This window comes from Balaenoptera borealis (genome assembly GCF_965194805.1).
Source record: "Balaenoptera borealis genome assembly, chromosome: 1".
NCBI lineage: Eukaryota > Metazoa > Chordata > Mammalia > Artiodactyla > Balaenopteridae > Balaenoptera > Balaenoptera borealis.
In genome coordinates this window covers 6,165,179-6,184,349 of record NC_138860.1, presented here as the reverse complement: position 1 = coordinate 6,184,349, position 19,171 = coordinate 6,165,179, and the positions used below count along the sequence as shown (strand labels likewise).

General features: G+C 34.3%; 1 protein-coding gene across 8 annotated transcripts in view; it reads right to left on the bottom strand.

Moving 5' to 3' along the window:
- Positions 1 to 19,171, bottom strand: part of KCNT2 (potassium sodium-activated channel subfamily T member 2) — a 376,144-nt gene that overhangs the window by 256,238 nt on the left and 100,735 nt on the right. For all 8 annotated transcript variants that reach the window (XM_082394255.1, XM_082394261.1, XM_082394256.1 and 5 more), the window contains 2 exons: positions 9,368 to 9,447; positions 7,021 to 7,120 (listed from right to left, as the gene is read on the bottom strand). In XM_082394255.1, coding sequence (XP_082250381.1) covers positions 7,021 to 7,120; positions 9,368 to 9,447 — 180 coding nt within the window. The remainder of the gene's footprint in view (positions 1 to 7,020; positions 7,121 to 9,367; positions 9,448 to 19,171) is intronic.

Sequence of the window (19,171 nt, the reverse complement as noted above, 5' to 3'; positions counted from 1 at the left end):
GCTGCTGCTGCCGCCACCAAAAAGCCTGTGTGCGAGCACAGGTCACTATCCACACCTCCCCTCCCGGGAGCCTGTGCAGCCCGCCACTGCCAGGATCCCGTGATCCAGGGACAACTTCCCCGGGAGAACACACGGTGTGCCTCAGGCTGGTGCAACATCACGTCAGCCTCTGTCGCCGCAGGCTTGCCCCACATTCTGTACCCCTACCTCCCACCGGCCTGAGTGAGCCAAAGCCCCCTAATCAGCCACTCCTTTAACCCCCTCCTGCCTGGGTGAAGAACAGACACGAGAGGGGGACCTACATGCAGAGGAGGTGCCAAATCCAAAGCTGAACCCCAGGAGCTGTGCAAATAAAGAAGAGAAAGGGATATTTCTCCGTGCAGCCTCAGGGGCAGTGAACTAAATCTCCACAATCAACTTGATGTACCCTGCATCTCTGGAATACCTGAATAGACAACAAAACATTCCAAAAATGAGATGGTGGAATTTGGGAGCAACTGTAGACTTGGGGTTTGCTTTCTGCATCTAATTTCTTTCTGGTTTTATGTTTATCTTAATATAGTATTTAGAGTTTATTATCATTGGTAGATTTCTTTATTGATTTGGTTGTTCTCTACCTTTTTTGTTTATATATATATATATTTTTTCCTTTTTCTCTTTTTGTGAGGGCGTATGTGTATGCTTCTTTGTGTGATTGTGCCTGTATAGCTTTGTTTTACCATTTATTCTAGGGTTCTGTCTGTTTTTTTGTTGGTTGGTTTTAGTATAGTTTTTAGCGCTTCTTATCATTGGTGGATTTGTTTTTTGGTTGGTTGCTCTCTTCTTTTTTCTTTCTTTTTTTTTTTCCTTTTTCAATACTTTTTAATTTTTTATTTTTAACAATTTTTTTAATTTTTAATTTTAATAACTTTATTTTATTATTTTATCTTTTATTTTCTTTATTTTTTTCTCACTTTTCTTCTGAGGCGTGTGGCTGACAGGGTCTTGGTGCTCCGGCCAGGTGTCAGGCCTGTGCCTCTAAGGTGGGAGAGCCGAGTTCAGGACATTGGTCCACCAGAGACCTCCACATAATATCAAACAGCAAAAGCTCTCCCACAGATCTCCATCCCAATACTAAGACCAAGAAACACTCAACCACCAGCAGCCAACAGTGTTGGACACCCTATGCCAAACAATTAGCAGGAAAGGAACACAACCCCACCCATTAGCAGAGAGGCTGCATAAAATCATAATAAGGTCACAGACACCCCAAAACACTCCACCGGAAGTGGTCCTACCCACCAGAAAGACAAAATCCAGCCTCATCCACCAGAACACAGGCACCAGTACCCTCCACCAGGAAGCCTACACAACACACTGAACCAACCTTAGCCACTGGGGACACACACCAAAAACAAGGGGAACTACGAACCTGCAGCCTGTGAAAAGGAGACCCCAAACACAGTAAGTTAAGCAAAATGAGAAGAAAGAGAAACACACAGCAGAAAAAGGAGCAAGGTAAAAACCAACCAGACCAAACAAATGAAGAGGAAATAGGCAGTCTACCTAAAAAAGAATTCAGAGTAGTGATAGTAAAGATGATCCAAAGTCTTGGAAATAGAATGGAGAAAATACAAGAAACGTTTAACAAGGACCTAGAAGAACTAAAGAGCAAACAATGATGAACAACACAATAAATGAAATTAAAAATTCTCTAGAAGAAATCAACAGTGGAATAACCACAGCAGAAGAATGGATAAGTAACCTGGAAGATAAAATAGTGGAAATAACTACTGCAGAGCAGAATAAAGAAAAAGGAATGAAAAGAATTGAGGACAGTCTCAGAGACCTCTGGGACAACATTAAACGTACCAACATTCGAATTAGAGAGGTCACAGAAGAAGAGAAAAAGACAGAGACTGAGAAAATATTTGAAGAGATTATAGTTGAAAACTTCTCTAATATGGGAAAGGAAATAGTCAATCAAGTCCATGAAGCACAGAGTCCCATACAGGATAAATCCAAGGAGAAACATGCCAAGACACATATTAATCAAACTATCAAATATTAAACACAAAGAAAACATATTAAAAGCAGCAAGGGGAAAACAACAAAAAACATACAAGGGAATCCCCATAAGGTTAACAGCTGATCTTTCAGCAGAAACTCTGCAAACCAGAAGGGAGTGGCCAGACATATTTAAAGTGATGAAAGGGAAAAACTTTACAGACAAGAAAAAGCTAAGAGAATTCAGCACCACCAAACCAGCTCTACAACAAATGCTAAAGGAACTTCCCTAGGCAGGAAACACAAGAGAAGGAAAAGACCTACAAAAAAAACACCAAAACAATTAAGAAAATGGTAATAGGCACATATATATTTATAAATGCCTTAAATGTAAATGGATTAAATGCTCCAACCAAAAGACATAGACTGGCTGAATGGACACAAAAAGAAGACCCATATATATGCTGTCTACAAGAGACTCACTTCAGACCTAGGGACACATATAGGCTGAAAGCGAGGGGATGGAAAATGATATTCAATGCAAATGGAAATTTAAAAAAAGCTGGAGTAGCAATTGTCATATCAGACAAAATAGACTTTAAAATAAAGGCTATTGCAAGAGACAAAGAAGGACACTACACAATGATCAAGGGATCAATCCAAGAAGAAGATATAACAATTGTAAATATTTATGCACCCAACACAGCAGCACCTCAATACATAAGGAAAATGCTACCAGCCATAAAAGGGGAAATCGACAGTCACACAATCATAGTAGGGGACTTTAACACCCCACGTTCAACAATGGACAGATCATCCAAAATGAAAATAAATAAGGAAACACAAGCTTTAAATGATACATTAAACAAGATGGACTTAATTGACATTTATAGGACATTCCATCCAAAAACAACAGAATACACTTTCTTCTCAAGTGCTCATGGAACATTCTCCAGGATAGATCATACCTTGGGTCACAAATCAAGCCTTGGTAAATTTAAGAAAATTGAAATCGCATCAGGTATCTTTTCTGATCACAACGCTATGAGACTAGATATCAATTACAGGAAAAAATCTGTAAACAATACAAAAACATAGAGGTTAAACAATACACTATTAAATAACCAAGTGATCACGAAAGAAATCAAAGAGGAAATCAGAAAATACCTGGAAACAAATGACAATGAAAACACGATGACCCAAAACCTATGGGATGCAGCAAAAGCAGTTCTAAGAGAGAAGTTTATAGCAATACAATCCTACCTCAAGAAACAAGAAACATCTCACATAAAAAACCTAACCTTACACCTAAAGCAATTAGAGAAAGGAGAACAATAAAACCCCAAAGTTAGCGGAAGGAAAGAAATTCCAAAGACAGATCAGAAATAAGTGAAAAAGAAATGAAGGAAACGATAGCAAAGATCAATAAAACTAAAAGCTGGTTCTTTGAGAAGATAAACAAAGTTGATAAACCATTAGCCAGACTTATCAAGAACAAAAGGGAGAAGACTCAAATCCACAGAATAAGATATGAAAAAGTAGAAGTAACAACTGACCCTGCAGAAATACAAAGGCTCATGAGCGATTAATACAAGCAGCTACATGCCAATAAAATGGACAGCCTGGAAGAAATGGAAAAATTCTTAGAAAAGAACAACCTTCCAAGACTGAAACAGGAAGAAATAGAAAATATAAACAGACCAATCACAAGCACTGAATTTGAAACTGTGATTAAAAATCTTCCAACAAACAAAAGCCCAGGACCAGATGGATTTACAGGCAATTTCTATCAAATATTTAGAGAATAGCTAATACCTATCCTTCTCAAACTCTTCCAAAATATAGCAGAGGAGGAACACTCCGAAATTAATTCTACGAGGCCACCATCACCCTGATACCAAAACCAGACAAAGAGGTCACAAAGAAAGAAAACTACAGGGTGATATCACTGATGAACATAGATGCAAAAATCCTCAACAAAATACTAGCAAACAGAATCCAACAGCACATTAAAAGGATCATACACCATGATCAAGTGGGGTTTATCCCAGAAATGCAAGGATTCTTCAATATATGCAAATCAATCAATGTGATAAACCATAGTAACAAACTAAAGGAGAAAAACCATAAGATCATCTCAATAGATGCAGAAAAAGCAGAGGGAGATCAGCTCGGTGCTTTGTATCCACCTAGAGGGGTGGGATAGGGAGGGTGGGAGGGAGACGCAAGTTGAGGGGATTTGGGGATATATGTATACGTATAGGTGATTCACTTTGTTATATAGCAGAAACTAACACACCATTGTCAAGCAATTATACTCCAATAATGATGTTTAAAAAAAACATTAACCATTAACAAAATAGATGAAAATTATATAATCATCTCAATAGATGCAAAAAAGACATTGTTTAATTTTGATTCAACATCCACTTATGATTAAAAACTCTCAGCTAAGTAGGTATAGAGGGAATGTACCTCAACATCATAAAAGTCATATACACCAACCTACAGCTAACAACATACTCAGTGATGAAAAGTTGAAAGCTTTCCGTCTAAGACCAGGAACAAGACAAGGATGCCCACTCTTGCCTCTTTTACAAACATAGCATTGGAAGTCCTAGGCACGGCAATTAGGCAAGGTAAAGAAACAAAGTCATCCAAATTGGAAAGAAAGAAGTAAAACTGGAATTATTTGCAGATGACATTAGACTACATATAGCAAACCCTAAAAACGCCACAAAAAAAAATATTAGCACTAATAAATGAATTCAGCAAAGTTGCAGGATACAAAATCAATGTACAGTCAACCCTCCTTATCCATGGGTTTTACATCTGTTGATTCAATCAACCATGGATCAAAAGTATTTGAAAAAAATTCCAGAAATTTCCAAAAATCAAAACTTGAATTTGTCACATGCTGGCAACTATTTACACAGCATTTATACTATATTCAGTATAAGCAATTTAGAGATGATATAAAGTATATGGGAGGATGTTCATGGGCTATACGCAAATACTATGCCATTTCCTATAAGGGACTTGAGCATCCATGGATTTTGGTATCTGTGCAGGGGTCCTGGCACCAACTCCCTTTGGATACTTAGAATGACTGTACAGAAATCTGTGCATTTCTATGAATTATAATGAAATATCAAAAAGAGAAATTAAGAAAACAACCCCATTTACAATTGCATCAGAAAGAATAAAATACCTAGAAGTAAATTTAGCCAAGGAGGTGAAAGACCTGTACACTGAAATCTGTAAGACACTGATAAAAGATATTGAATAAGACACAAAGAAATGGAAAGCTATTCTGTACTCATGGATTGGAAGAATTAATATTGTTAAAATGTCCATACTACCCAAAGTGATCTACAGATTCAATTCAATCTCTATCAAAATTCCAATGACATTTTTCACAGTACTAAAACAACCAATTTACAAATTTCTATGGAACTACAAAAGACTCTAAATAGCCGAGCATCTTGAGAAAGAAGAACAAACCTGGAGAAATCATGCTCCTTGATTTCAAACTATACTACGAAGCTATAGTAACCAAAATAGCATGGTATTGGCATAAAACAGATACATAGATCAATGAAAGAGAATATAAAGCCCAGAAATAAATGCACATATATATGGTCAATTAATCAATGACAAAGGAGCCATGAATATACAATGGGTAAAAGACAATCTCTTCAATAAATTGTGTTGGGAAAACAGGACACACATAAAAAATGAAAGTAGACCACTGTCTTACACAATACATAAAAATTAATCCAAAATGGACTAAAGACTTGAATGTAAGACCTGAAACCTTAAGACTCCTAGCAGAAAACATAGGTGGTAAGTCCCTTGACCTAGGTTTTGGTGATGATTTTTTGAATCTGACACCAAAAGCAAAGGCAACAAAAGCAAAAATAAACAAGTGGGACTATTTCAAACTAAAAAACTTCTGCATAGGAAAGGATACCATCAATAAAATGAAAAGGCAACCTAAAATGGGAAAAATATTTGCAAATCATATATCTGATAAGGAGTTAATACCCTTAATATTAAAGAACTCATTCAACTCAACAGCAAAAAAAAAAAAAACAAAAAAAAATTGGAATAAAAATGGTCATAGGATCCAGATAGACATTTTTCCAAAGAAGACATACAGATGTCCAACTGGTACATGAAAATGTTCTCAACATTACTAATTATTAGGAAAATGCAAATCAAAATCACAATGAGATATCACCTCCCACCTGTTAGAATGACCATTATTAAAAAGAAAAGAAATAAAAAATGTTGACGAGGCTTCAGAGAAAAGGAAATCCTCTTACACTATTGGTGAGAATGTAAGTTGGTGCAACCACTATGGAAAACAGTATGGTGGTTCCTCAAAAAATTAAAAATAAAACTACCATATAATCCAGCTATTCTACTTCTGGGTATTTATCCCCTAAAAATCCCCCAAAACTCTAATTCAAAAAGATATACACACACCCCTATGTTCATTGCAGTAGTGTTTACAATAGCTAAGATATGGAAACAACCTAAGTGTTTATTGATGGATATATGAATAAAGAAGATGTGGTATGTATGTATATATACACACCCACAATGAAATGTGTTATTCAGCCATAAAAAGAAGGAAATCTTGACATTTGTGACAACATGGTTGGACCTAGAGGGCATTATGCTAAGTAAAATAAGTCAGACAGCGAAAGACAAATACCATATGATTTCACTTATATGTAGAACATAAAAAAACAAAACATGCTAACAAAACAAAACTCATAGATTGTTGGTTATCAGAGGAAAAGGAAGAGAATGGGGTAAAATGGGTAAAGGGGATGGATTGTATGGTGACGTATGGTAACCAGACTTATGGTGGTGATCACTTTGTCATGTATACAAAGATCAAATTATTACGTTGTACACCTAAAACTAATATAATGTTATTTTTACCAGTTTTACCTCAAAACTTATAATACAATTTAAACTAATAAAAAGAATATTGTAGAAAATCAGACAAAGATACCTTACCATTCATTTCCTTGTGAAGGGTTTTCTAGTAGCACTCGGATTATGTACAAAAAGCAGCTTAATAATTTGAGAGAAAAATTGAACAGACGTATTCTTAGACCTTTAAACAAACAACAAAAATTGCATTTTCATTTGAACTCAGTCCACAAAAGACTAAAAAGAATTGTCAAAAATATCAGCTTTAAGTACAGCACTTAAATTGTGTTTAGAATCTACAATACCATAATTGCTTACCCACTCTGAAGTTCTAGGTGGCTAAATATTGAAACAAAAAATGAGAATGACAGAACGTATGAACTGCAAATGACAGTGAATATTATACACTAAGAGTAAATCTACATTTGAGCATTCAGAAGCCACAAAAATCATGTCCAATCAAGATTGGTTCAAGTATGCTTAGAAGTTTAAGCACTTTATAGATCCATGAATTTTGGAATAAATTTTAACTAGCCAGAAAATCTAGCTGCTTACAAATTCACAGGATAAGTTATAAATCTTGTATCTTCTGAGCACCTGGTAGGTTTGACTGTAGAGAAATTATAATCATATATATATAATTATATATTATACATTTAATTAATAATTATATAATTATAGAGAAATCCTAATAGCATATGCTGGGAAATACACAAGCACACACACACACACACACACACACACACACACACACACACACATTTTTGAGACTTGACCAACTTTTTACTTTAGGTTTAAATACCAATGAAATCTTAAAAAATTTTTTTGTGGGAATTAAGACTGCCATGTATGTATCTTTGAAACTGCGTCGTTCACAGTTATGCGGCCTATAATACTTGATGATGAAGAAGAGTAATTAATATTAAGCAAAATGTGCTTAAAGTCTGATTAATAGAAGCATTACCTTTCCTGCAATTATCAGGTGGTAACTGATTCACAGATTGTGAATAAAATTTTGAGGTCTTCCTATAATTAATTCTCAATAAAATCTGGAAATGAAATGTCATTTTGTTTTTACTCTGCTATAAGTGAGTGTACCTGAGGTAACATTTCTTAACAGTAAAAGGTTAATGCTTATTAATTGTGTAATTTTTCCTGGGTTTTCCTACTAAAATGCTAGGTACTTATGGGTTAGCTTCTTTATAAAGTCTTCTAAACCGTTAATGAAATTGCCCTGGTTTTATAGAACTGATCTCCTCAAATGACAGCTTAGTCAAAGCTGGCTGTTGTTAAAGTATTCAAATAATACATCTATTCCTTCTGGCCTGGAGAAAGAAAATTTTTAGTAAAATTTTTCAAATTTTTAAAATAAAGGAAACCTTCTATGCAAATGATGTGGCCTCTCCAGGTAACATCTATTGGTGGGACCACCTTGGGAATTCAAAACAACTGGATTAGAAAATCATTAGTTATTATTAGCCTAATCCTAAAACTAACCAGCCATTAAGATTCTCTAACCTGTGTGCCTTACAGATTGAAATAGTCCCTGCAGTCAGTACTTGGGTAACTGCTCACAACTCAAGTTTCTCTCTATGAACTCTATAGAAGCACAACTTACTTTAGACCACCCCAGGAGGATTCAGAGGTCAAAATTCAAAGAGAGCAAAGTCTACACCAATCTAATGTAGACCTCTCCAATGCTTCTTGATGTCTTAAGCAATAATCACATGAAAAAAACTGCATATTGGTTCATTATTTATGGCTTTTTCAAAGTACGTGGTACTAGGGGGAGGCAAGTATGACTGGCACTTCAACCCTGAACAGGCTTAGAGGTCAGTGATTATGCTAATTTCATGCCTCCTTGAAGTTCCAATGTTTCCCAAGTTTCTTTGATGATAAGGATCACTGGGATGTTATATGCTGAGCTTAGCTTAGCTTAGTCCTGATTTTAAATCTCCCAGGGGAGGATGCTAGTAATCTGTACCTTTCAGATCACCTACATGTTTCTTGTTATTAGGTGTGATGGGGAAACTCTTCCCTACTAAATCACTAAACCAGAAAATTATTCCCCATTATGGTCACTTGGAATCACCAGAGTCTTCTCAAAACAAGTTTTGGTATCCCTCACAGTTAAAATATGGGGAACCCTCACTTAAATGATTTTCCTCAATGTTCCTACCAATCCAAATGGTCCACTCAGAAGTCTATTTACTGATGTGGGATTTCAAGAAGTAAAATAGTCAAGAAACCTTGACTTGACACCACCAGATGTAACATCTATTGTTTTCTGAACTTTAATGCCTGGCAGACAAGACTATCAATTTTACTTCTCTCTATAAAAGATATTTTGCAAAAGGATTGCAAAGCTGGAATTTTTTAAGGTAAACATATATACAAATACATAGACAGGGGAATAAAATGAAAGACTTACTTGATCTCTGGTTTTTGATAAAAAATAACTTTAGTCTCTCTTTAAATGTGTTTTCATTCATATAAAATTCAACTTGCACCCTGCAAACAAAAAATAAAAACATAATTAATCTAAAGACTAATATATAAGAAAATAAAAATAAATTATTTGATGTGATACATTGTATACTTTGAGTGAATCCCCACCACAGAAAAGGAGAATTGAGTAAAATGCTGTTTTTTTATTTTTTGAGAGAAGCAGTTACTTTCCAATTTTAAAGATGTAGTCAGTTCAAATATCATATGTAGTTGACTTGATTATTTGTATCAGTGGATATGATGAGTGGTATGGGTGATTGCAAACAGCAATAATGCAAAAGTCTTTCATATGTGTTTTTGGAATAATTTTTCATGAGCGTTTTCCTAATTCTTTTCCCTGTCATCAGAATCAACTGCATGCTTAAAAAATTCAGGTTGAACTAACCACTCCAGATCTACTGTATCTGAAACTTAAGGGACTGGGCCTGAAAATCTATTTTTAGCAAGTCTTCACTTTATCTTGAGACTACTTGGGACACCACGTATGGAACACTTTACCTTTTTATTTATCTAGCTCATATTAAAATATATATGGATCAACAAAGGAGTGGTAGTGCAAGTGGAATGTTAAAGTCACCATAGAGAAGTTACAAACCAGACAAATCAATTAAGGGACTGAATATTCTACATTTAATCCACTATAAACTGATACCAACACTCTAAAACATAATAGCATTCTAATAAATGCATTTGCTTTCTCCCTAAATTCTAGCAGACTTCTCTTATGTGATAGGGCTTAAATAATATTTTCAAAATACTGAGTGAAAAGAAACATTGTGTTCAGTGCATGGTGACTTGTGAATAATCATCTGAAATTTTCTTAGTTAAATAGTCTCAAACATATTTATTATAGGTTAGGATTCCAAAAAAATTAAGAAAACATTTTAATGCTTACACAAACAACAAAGACATAATTTCATTTTTCCTTATGTGACAAAATTTTCATAATGTAATCTATATAAATGAGATAGTTTTTTGTTTGTTTTGTTTTGCAGGAATACACAAAAGAGATAAAACTGGAGAAAAAATAATTGACATGTACCACAGAAATATTTCACTCCTAAATTCTAAGCTGCATGTTCAAGAAGATCCATGAATATTTTAAAAGCAATCTCTTAGGCCATAAAAACAAAAGCTCTTTTGTCATCAATTGCAAAGTAAGTTTTATCTGTTATACCTTCTAGAAGACTTGAATTGCTCTTTTTCTCTTATTCCTAAAGAAAATATCCTCACCCATAAACATTTTTTCTTTTCTTTGCATCATTTTGTCATTTACTGTCCTCTTTTTTACTTTATATGTAAAATCACAAAAATCAACACATAAATCATGATTCTCTTTACTTGTTAATTTCTTTAGCAAGAAGCCATGAAAATTGCAACAATATCTTCTGGCAGAACACCTCTATATACATGCCTGTGTGCATGCACACACCACTTCACATATATGCTAACCTTCACACTCACATGCTATAAAAGTACGTGCACACACATGCAGTCCCACAACTCCACTAGTATCTCGGAAAGCCATGACTGGCTCTGTTTCCCTTGTTTATCAAATGAAAAGGACTTTATTTTCAATAAAGCAACTGTAACACTGATATCAAGCTAAATTAGTTCATATTTGCTACGGATACAAAAGCAAATTTGAGAGGACATATGGCTACTGCACAAGTAATAAAGCAAAGGCCATGTAGATTTGCTTCCTAGAATTATCAAATTTATAAAAATATGAGTCCATTCTTCATATCAGGAGTGCAGTACTGGGTATATAATTGAGGTGCATTTTTCAACTAAAATGAGATCATCTAAAAGCCTGAAGCAAAAAATGAGGGATCTGGAAAGTATTTCATTGGATGACAAGTTTAAGGAACTGGAAATGTTTAACCTAAATATGAAGAATGCGCACTAACAAAATGGCTGTCTTTAAATACTGAAGTGACCATCACTATTAAAATGAGATGATTCATAATATGATGCTCTATTGTATAGGATTAATTATAGAAAAATATGAGAATTATGAATGATATTACCCGATTTTGAAACGGCCATCATTATAAAGTGGAGAGCTCGCCAATCCATATAAATGTGCCAAAGACTAGATAAGAGCTTGCAAGTGACTGGATTTTTTTCCTGAGGTAAAAACAATTTTGCATGGTGTGAGGTCTCTCATTAAATGACTTCGAAATTCCATTTTAATTATAATATTGTGTGAAGTAAAACTCTTCTTTTTTTAAAAATTATTTTATTTTATTTTTTTGGCTGTGTTGGGTCTTTGTTGCTGCGTGCTGGCTTTCTCTAGTTGCGGCGAGAGGGGGCTAATCGTCATTGTGGTGCATGGGCTTCTCATTGTGGCGGCTTCTCTTGTTGCGGAGCACGGGCTCTAGGTGCGTGGGCTCAGCAGTTTTGACTTGCGGGCTCTAGAGCATAGGTTCGGTAGTTGTGGCGCATGGGCTTAGTTGCCCTACTGCATGTGGGATCTTCCCGGACTAGGGCTCGAACCCGTGTCCCCTGTATTGGCAGGCAGATTCTTAACCACTGGGCCACCAGGGAAGCCCAAAACTCTTAATTAATCTAGCGATCTCTCCAAGTCAATATCACTGAGGACCATGGATGATATTAAAGCATAAATTTATACAAATGCTTTTCAAAGCTAAAATGAAAAAAACAAACAAAAAACAAGCAAAATGCTTCTTGACCCATGTCTTCTATCAGGTACAAAAAAATGTCCTTTGGGTTTACTATTTATAATATGGAATGGATTTTTCTTTTATTTGATCCAACGGCAACTCTTTGGGAATCAAGGCCACTGAGTGTACTGTACAATTTCGGGAACTCTCCAGCACCATAAAGTCCTCTAGTACTCAGGGATTTAGGACAGAGTTTACTTTTTATCTTTCCCAATTTTTTTCATGATTTTAGTTGATTTTAAATATCCTCTTGGTATTTCCCTTTCCAGATTTAAATGGGCTTTTCCTTCCTTCCTTCCTCCTTTTCTTCCCTCCTTCCTCTCTTCTGATCTTCCTCTTTCCTTCTTCTCTTCCTTCCTTCCTTCCTCTTTTATGGCCTGCCTCCTCCCATCTAACTTTATCTGAATTTACCTCCATCCAGGAGGTCATTTTAGCGGACTCAAACTATATGGTTTTGAACAATACACCAGGGCAAATCTGCCCTCATCACTCCTTAAAATGTCATTTTTCCACATGTTTACACTCAAAATAAAATTAAGATCATTTTGTCACATTTGTCCCAATATAATAGTGGAAATGGGTGTATTTAATAAAAAATAAAGTGGAGTTGCAATCATTAGGCCATATCTGTTCTTACTGATATACGTTACCATTGGTTAATAACATTATTTTTATGTTGGTCAACAATGTTTTATTTTTTTATTTGGGCAGATCCTATAATTTTGTTTGCTATTCTAAAAGTGTTTTGTTCCAACCTTTAACTTTTGTTTTTGATACTGTAATTGACTACCATGTTGAACTCTCTCATAGGTAGTGATATTTTTCAGGTTTATTTTCTGAGTTTTCTAGGCAGACAATCATGTCATCTGGAAATCTCCAATATTTGTATTCCCATTTTACTGTTCTTGTCTTATTACATTGACTAGAACTTTTTGATGAAAAAAAGAATAATCAAATAACCATGGTGTGCATTCTTAGAAGGTTTCTAGTGCTTTAGCAGTAATTATATTGTTGACCATGAGATTGCAATAAATACTTATGTTTTACTAAAACTCATAACAGGAATGAATGAATGTTGATGTTAAAAAAAACCTATCTTGAATCTATTAGTTGATGGTACATTTTTCTTTTTCTCTTGATTTATTGATTTGGTAAATTATTTTAATAGTTTTTCTATTAGGTAATTATTTTTTTCAATTGTGGGATAAGTTGTTTTCGTAGTAGTGAACTATTCATGTAATTTACTGCTGGATTCATTTTCCTATATTTTAGGAGTTTTCTTCTATGCTCATAACTAAGATTGATGTGCTACTACCTTTAGATTATTCTAATATCTTCAAATACAGACTGAAAAACTCTCCAGATATTTTATGCTCTGGAACAATTTTAAGTATATAGAGATTTTTTTGTATAACCATCATCAATTTGTCTTAACAATATCAACTGCCTTAATACTGATTTAAATGCTTTATTTTTTTCCCATTTCCCATTGCTCTGGTTACTTGAATTTAGCATAAAAATTAAGCAGGATCTTGTTAAAAGGCAATTTCCTCGTTTCAGTCTTAAAATTCTTGTTTACTTTCTTTAAAATACCAAAAATAATTGTGACCCAGGTTGTCAGTGCACCATTCTTTCAGAAACACTTTTTTTTTTTGCTCTAATAATGCCTTGGACTCTTTTTAGGATGCCAAAGTTTTGCAGATATTCTCTTTTGGAAATTATGCTACATACAGATCATTACCAAAGGAAAATTCTTCCTCTGTGTCCACTTGGTGCTTTTCCCTTCCTGCCTTCCTCTGATGCTGTGATATTGGTCATGGAGTCCAGGTACCAGTTTTTCTATTACTACACTCATTCAAACAAGGCAATATCTACCTGGACTTTCTGGTCTAACTGGTGTTCTTCCCTTCCAATCATTCTCTATGATGGTGACAGTAGCACTTCTTAGTCATATGAAGTAAGTCCATTAGATTGTAGGCTCCATGAAGGTGGGGACCATATTGCTCATGCTTATGTCTTAAGTATCTCTTAAGTTACTTGAGACCTATTAGGGACCTATTCCTGTTCAATGCCTGAATGAAGGTCTCCAGTTCTTTCTTTGGTACAAACCTTAAGGACTCTGAGTCGACAGTGTAGTGGAATAGATAAAGTCATCTTCCTTTCCTTAGGTTATAACTATTTTGAGGATGCAAAACTTGGGTTTGTGGTGAGCTGAATCCTCGTAAGCTCTTATTCCAACTTGGTCTACCTTGTGATTCACGATCATTCCCTGCAGGTTTTTTTTTTTTTTTCAATTTTATTAATTTGGATGTGTTTGTTTATTTGCACCATCCCCCCATGATTTAATGAACATTTAGAAAAATATCCACTACTGTTGACTGATTTAATTTTTACAGTGTTGCTATGACTTGGGTAAGGCAGCCATCAACTTTATTTTATAGAGAAAAAACTTTAATTCAAATAATTTTAGCAACTTGCCCAAGTTTATAGCTAGTACTGAGACAGAATTGGGACACTGATCTTTCTGTTACCACTTCTTGCTTCCTGCCTCCTCATCAAGTTAGTTCTTCATTATTAGGAGAGTTCTAGGTCACCTGCAAAGTGTTACAAAAGAGCACTGCAAACACCAAACCCACATAGGGGTACTGAGAAGTGTTTGTTTAATACTGCCCTTTGATTATTGACTCTAACCCAGAGTCCTATCCACTTCCAAATATTCACTCTTAACTTCAGGTAACTAAATTATTTAACAGAGCTACCATTCAAGTGGAACCTTGTAAAAAAATAAATTAAAAAATAAGCCTACCATTAATTTTTCATTTTAAAAAATTAGTTTCACCAGTTCATGCTCAAGTGCTTCCAAAGGCCTTCTACCTGGCTTCCAATCTTTACTACATGCACAAAAAATAACCTCACTTTAAATACTTTGGAGTCCCTCCTAAAGCATTTCCCAACATCTTTTGGCCCATCTTATTCTTTTCAAAATTATGCAAGCCTAACTTTTCCACCTCTTTTAGTTGGTAACATCTTACAAGGAGGCAGAGATTAATTCTGGAGACTTTCAATAGCATTCTCTGCATTTTAAAAATAAGATTTAAAATAATGTCATTTTCAGAAAGGGAAACCAGCTATTATTATATGCATATGTATATATATATATATATATATATATATATATATATATACACATATATATACACATATATATGTGTTTAAATAGATATATGTTTATATATAGTACATGTACATATATATGTGTTTAAATAGATATATATTTTTATATAGTGATGATAGATAGATAGATAGATAGATGTAATGGTAATAAGGAAAGATCCTGGGGTGCTAATCACTCATCAATTTTCTTTCATTCTGGATAATGCTGATACCCCTCAATAATAGCATTTATGCTTTTGTCACTCCTTGGTAATCACAGCTTGCTGGTAGCTGGAAATACATAGTTTTGCAGTTTCCACGGGAAAACAATTTAGAAGTCCACCCAGGAGTACTTTTTTATTCAAGTCTCTCTTCAGTTTGAAAACTCATGTCCTCATGTCAATGTTCATTTTCAGGACCTACTCTCTGTACTTCCCCATTTTTCTAAAAATAATTAAATTTAAGCAATCCCAATTTAACTTAAACCTATGCACAGGAAGCAAAACATAAAGAAAGCTAGAATAAGTATTTAGCTTTATTTAGGTATAAAGATACACTTTTTTCATCCTTAAATTGCAAAGAGATTTTGCTTCTTCATACCCTGGCCCAACTGCATTGTGGGGGGCAGGTCTGGATCAAGTAGGTATATATACATACACATACAGGGTATAAAGATATATATATATATACACAAATACATGAACATGCATAAATGTAAACATATGTTCGTAAAGTATAAAGCTGTTAGCCACAGGAAGGCGGATAAGTTTACATAATAATGACTACAGGTAGCATGGCCTCACCACAAGCCTAACGGCCTCCCAATCAAAACTCATAACAACTACAACATGTAAATCCTCTTTGCTTTTTCTGTATGCATATAAGATAAGAAGAGGATAGACGACACCATGTAATTTCTAACTCAGATTGGACTCTTGCGCCAGTCATTTGAAAGCCTTGAAGGAAAAATATAACGATGCTCCCACAGACCAGGATTGCTAGGAATGGGCAGCATGATTAAATAGCAAAGCCCAGTTTGGGAAGAAATGTGTGTGTTTTGGGGGAGGGAGCTATTGGGTCTCAAATAGTCAGGGCATGGTCAACAGATACTAGTTGTTAGTATGAAACTGGAAATTACACAAAGACTTCCATATGCAATGAAAGAAGCACCTTTTAGTTTTACTGAATTCTTTGCACCAATGTCATAAGATTTTAAATCAGTTCTGCAAGCCCTCTCCCATTCTGCACCTCAAAAGTCATAGATCAGTAATAGTCACAGCTCACTGGGGACACACATTTCTTTAGGATTTCTTTTATTACTTATTATTCTTACTTAAGTTAACATATATGATTTTAATAGATAAATCATACTGGGTTGAACACAGTTAAAGACATGGTCCCACAATTTGGAGAAAGAGGGGGAAACAGTCACAAATAGAATTTCACTCAATAAATATTACAATAAATCGAATGGGTTTTCTAGAGAAACTGAATTTTTCCCCACAATAGTTTGTTGGTATGTTCATGTATTTGTTTATTTTGTAGTGTAGTATAAGAGCTAAGAGGGATAAGAGCACAGACTGTGGAATCAGATGATATGCATCTGATTATCAGATTTCCTAACTTTTATCCTCTGTAAAATGTGGATATTATTTCCATTAACAGGTTATGAAAATTAAAGAAGATACTTTCTATGTGAGACAAACAACTGGACAATGGCAAATAACTTTTTTCTGGTATGTTGGTAGTTTAAAAATGTTCCTAGAATAAACACTTATAAAAGGAAAAACAAAAACTGTGGATCACTGATGCCTATTTGATGTAGTTGATTCCTCCAAGATATATTTGCTTAGGAAAAATGAGGATAGAAGGCAATAAATAACTTCACTGTTTACTCCAGAAAACTCCTACAGATCAATTTATTGGGGACAATAGTCCATTTACCTAGGCAAACACATCACTTATTTATAAGACATTAAGACTTGCATTGTCTTGTTACTTATTACTCATTAAGAGTTCAAAACCCTCACTTTGCTGTGTCGGCCAATGCTAAGTGACTTATCCTTTTTCACCATGAAAGATCCCTCTTACACCACTTGAGCCCTTATTCCAAAGCCTAATAAATATCTCACTTCTAACATCATCTTCTGAAGCATTGTTAATGCTTACTCACTAACTTCAGGGAGTTTAAATAAACTTAGTTTTGCTTCATTTACAAGCATCTGGTGACATGTCACTTATTTAAACAACAGTATAAAGGAAATTATCCTACATCTGCTGATTTACAACGTAATTATTTTTAATCAATCATAGAAGATGCAGGCTTAGACTGTCATTTTTAACACTGCATGGTATTCTTCTATATATTCCTCTATGTTAACAATGCACCATTTTTTCACAATTCTCTTACATACATAAATGGATTTTTAGGTTTTGTTGGTTTATTATGAAAAAAATAAGAAAAAAATCATGCACTTTTCTAATAAATAATAAATATATTGTCTATATTTTTACTAAATAATATAAAATCTAAATGTCAAATCAATTTAAATCTATGTATATGACAAATAACATAGCAGTAATCTAAAAATCTGGTTATCATCTTATTTTAACAGTCAAATAAGTTTCTTTTAGAGTACTTTCCCTATACTTTTTTCCCAAACTGTCCAAGAAGGTAGACAATGATACAGTTAAAATGTTAAACTGTTACACTACAGAAACATTTGCTGTCAGTTTTGTCAGGAAAATTATCCAAAACTTGGAAGTAGGCAAAAGAGATTACTAGATGTTCTTTTAATAAAATGCTGGCCTTGACTTTGTATTTTCTGTGCATTTTTACAACTGTGGAGGAACAGACCTTAGTGAGCAAAGTTGTGTCAAGTAGACACTCAAAGAATCTCCACCCAACAAAAGAGAAAGCTCCAAAGGTTAATGCACATGGCCCCGTAGGACTTCTGGAGGTTCTGCTAACCCAACCACCTTATTCTGACGTTGCCTGTAAACACCTAGCTTCTTCAGTACCCTACCAGTTTTAAATTAGTACTGTTTCCCTCCTTAATCAATGAGTTGAATATAAGTTTTGACAAGTTTTCATTTCATATTTGGATGAGGGACATGATCTTTTAACCTTTTGAAAATTGTACTCTAACAGTTCCTCCTCTAATAAGGGCTTCTTATTAATTACCAGCATAATTTAAGTTGTCCCAAATGCTTTGGAAATCATTTTGGTATTTATATTATAAAATAAACCAAAGGTTCTATAAAATTCCAATCAAAATCACATAGGCAATGTTGTGGAACTTGATAAGCTGATTCTATAGAGGGTGAAAGATTAAACTAAATAAGACATTTGTGAAGAAGAATAAAGAGTAGATATTTTCCCTACCTGATATCAAGACTTATGATCCTACAGTAATTAAAAGATTATAAGTATGGCACAGAGAAAGAAAAACTGATTAGTGGAATAAAACAGTCAAGAAATTGACTCATGCATATATTGAATATTATTATGTAACAAAAAGAGTATGGCAGGTCAATAGGAAAAAGAGGAACTTTCAATAAATTGATTTTTTAAATAGTTATCCAAATAGGAAAAAAAATGAAATTGGACCCCTATCTCATACCATATGGATCAAATCACCTTTACATAGATTAAGGAAACTTTTAAACTCTTATTAAAAAATAATGGTGAATACTTTTTTGATATTTGAATAGTCAAATAGTACTTTAGATAGAAAAAGAAAATTATAAAAGAGGTTTTGCCTGGAAACATAGTATAAATCAATAAATAACAGATGGGCTCAGGAAATTCCCACAGCTCAATTTATAAATTTTAAATTTAAATTTTGAAGATAGTGGAAAGCAAGCTCACAACTGGGAGAAGATAT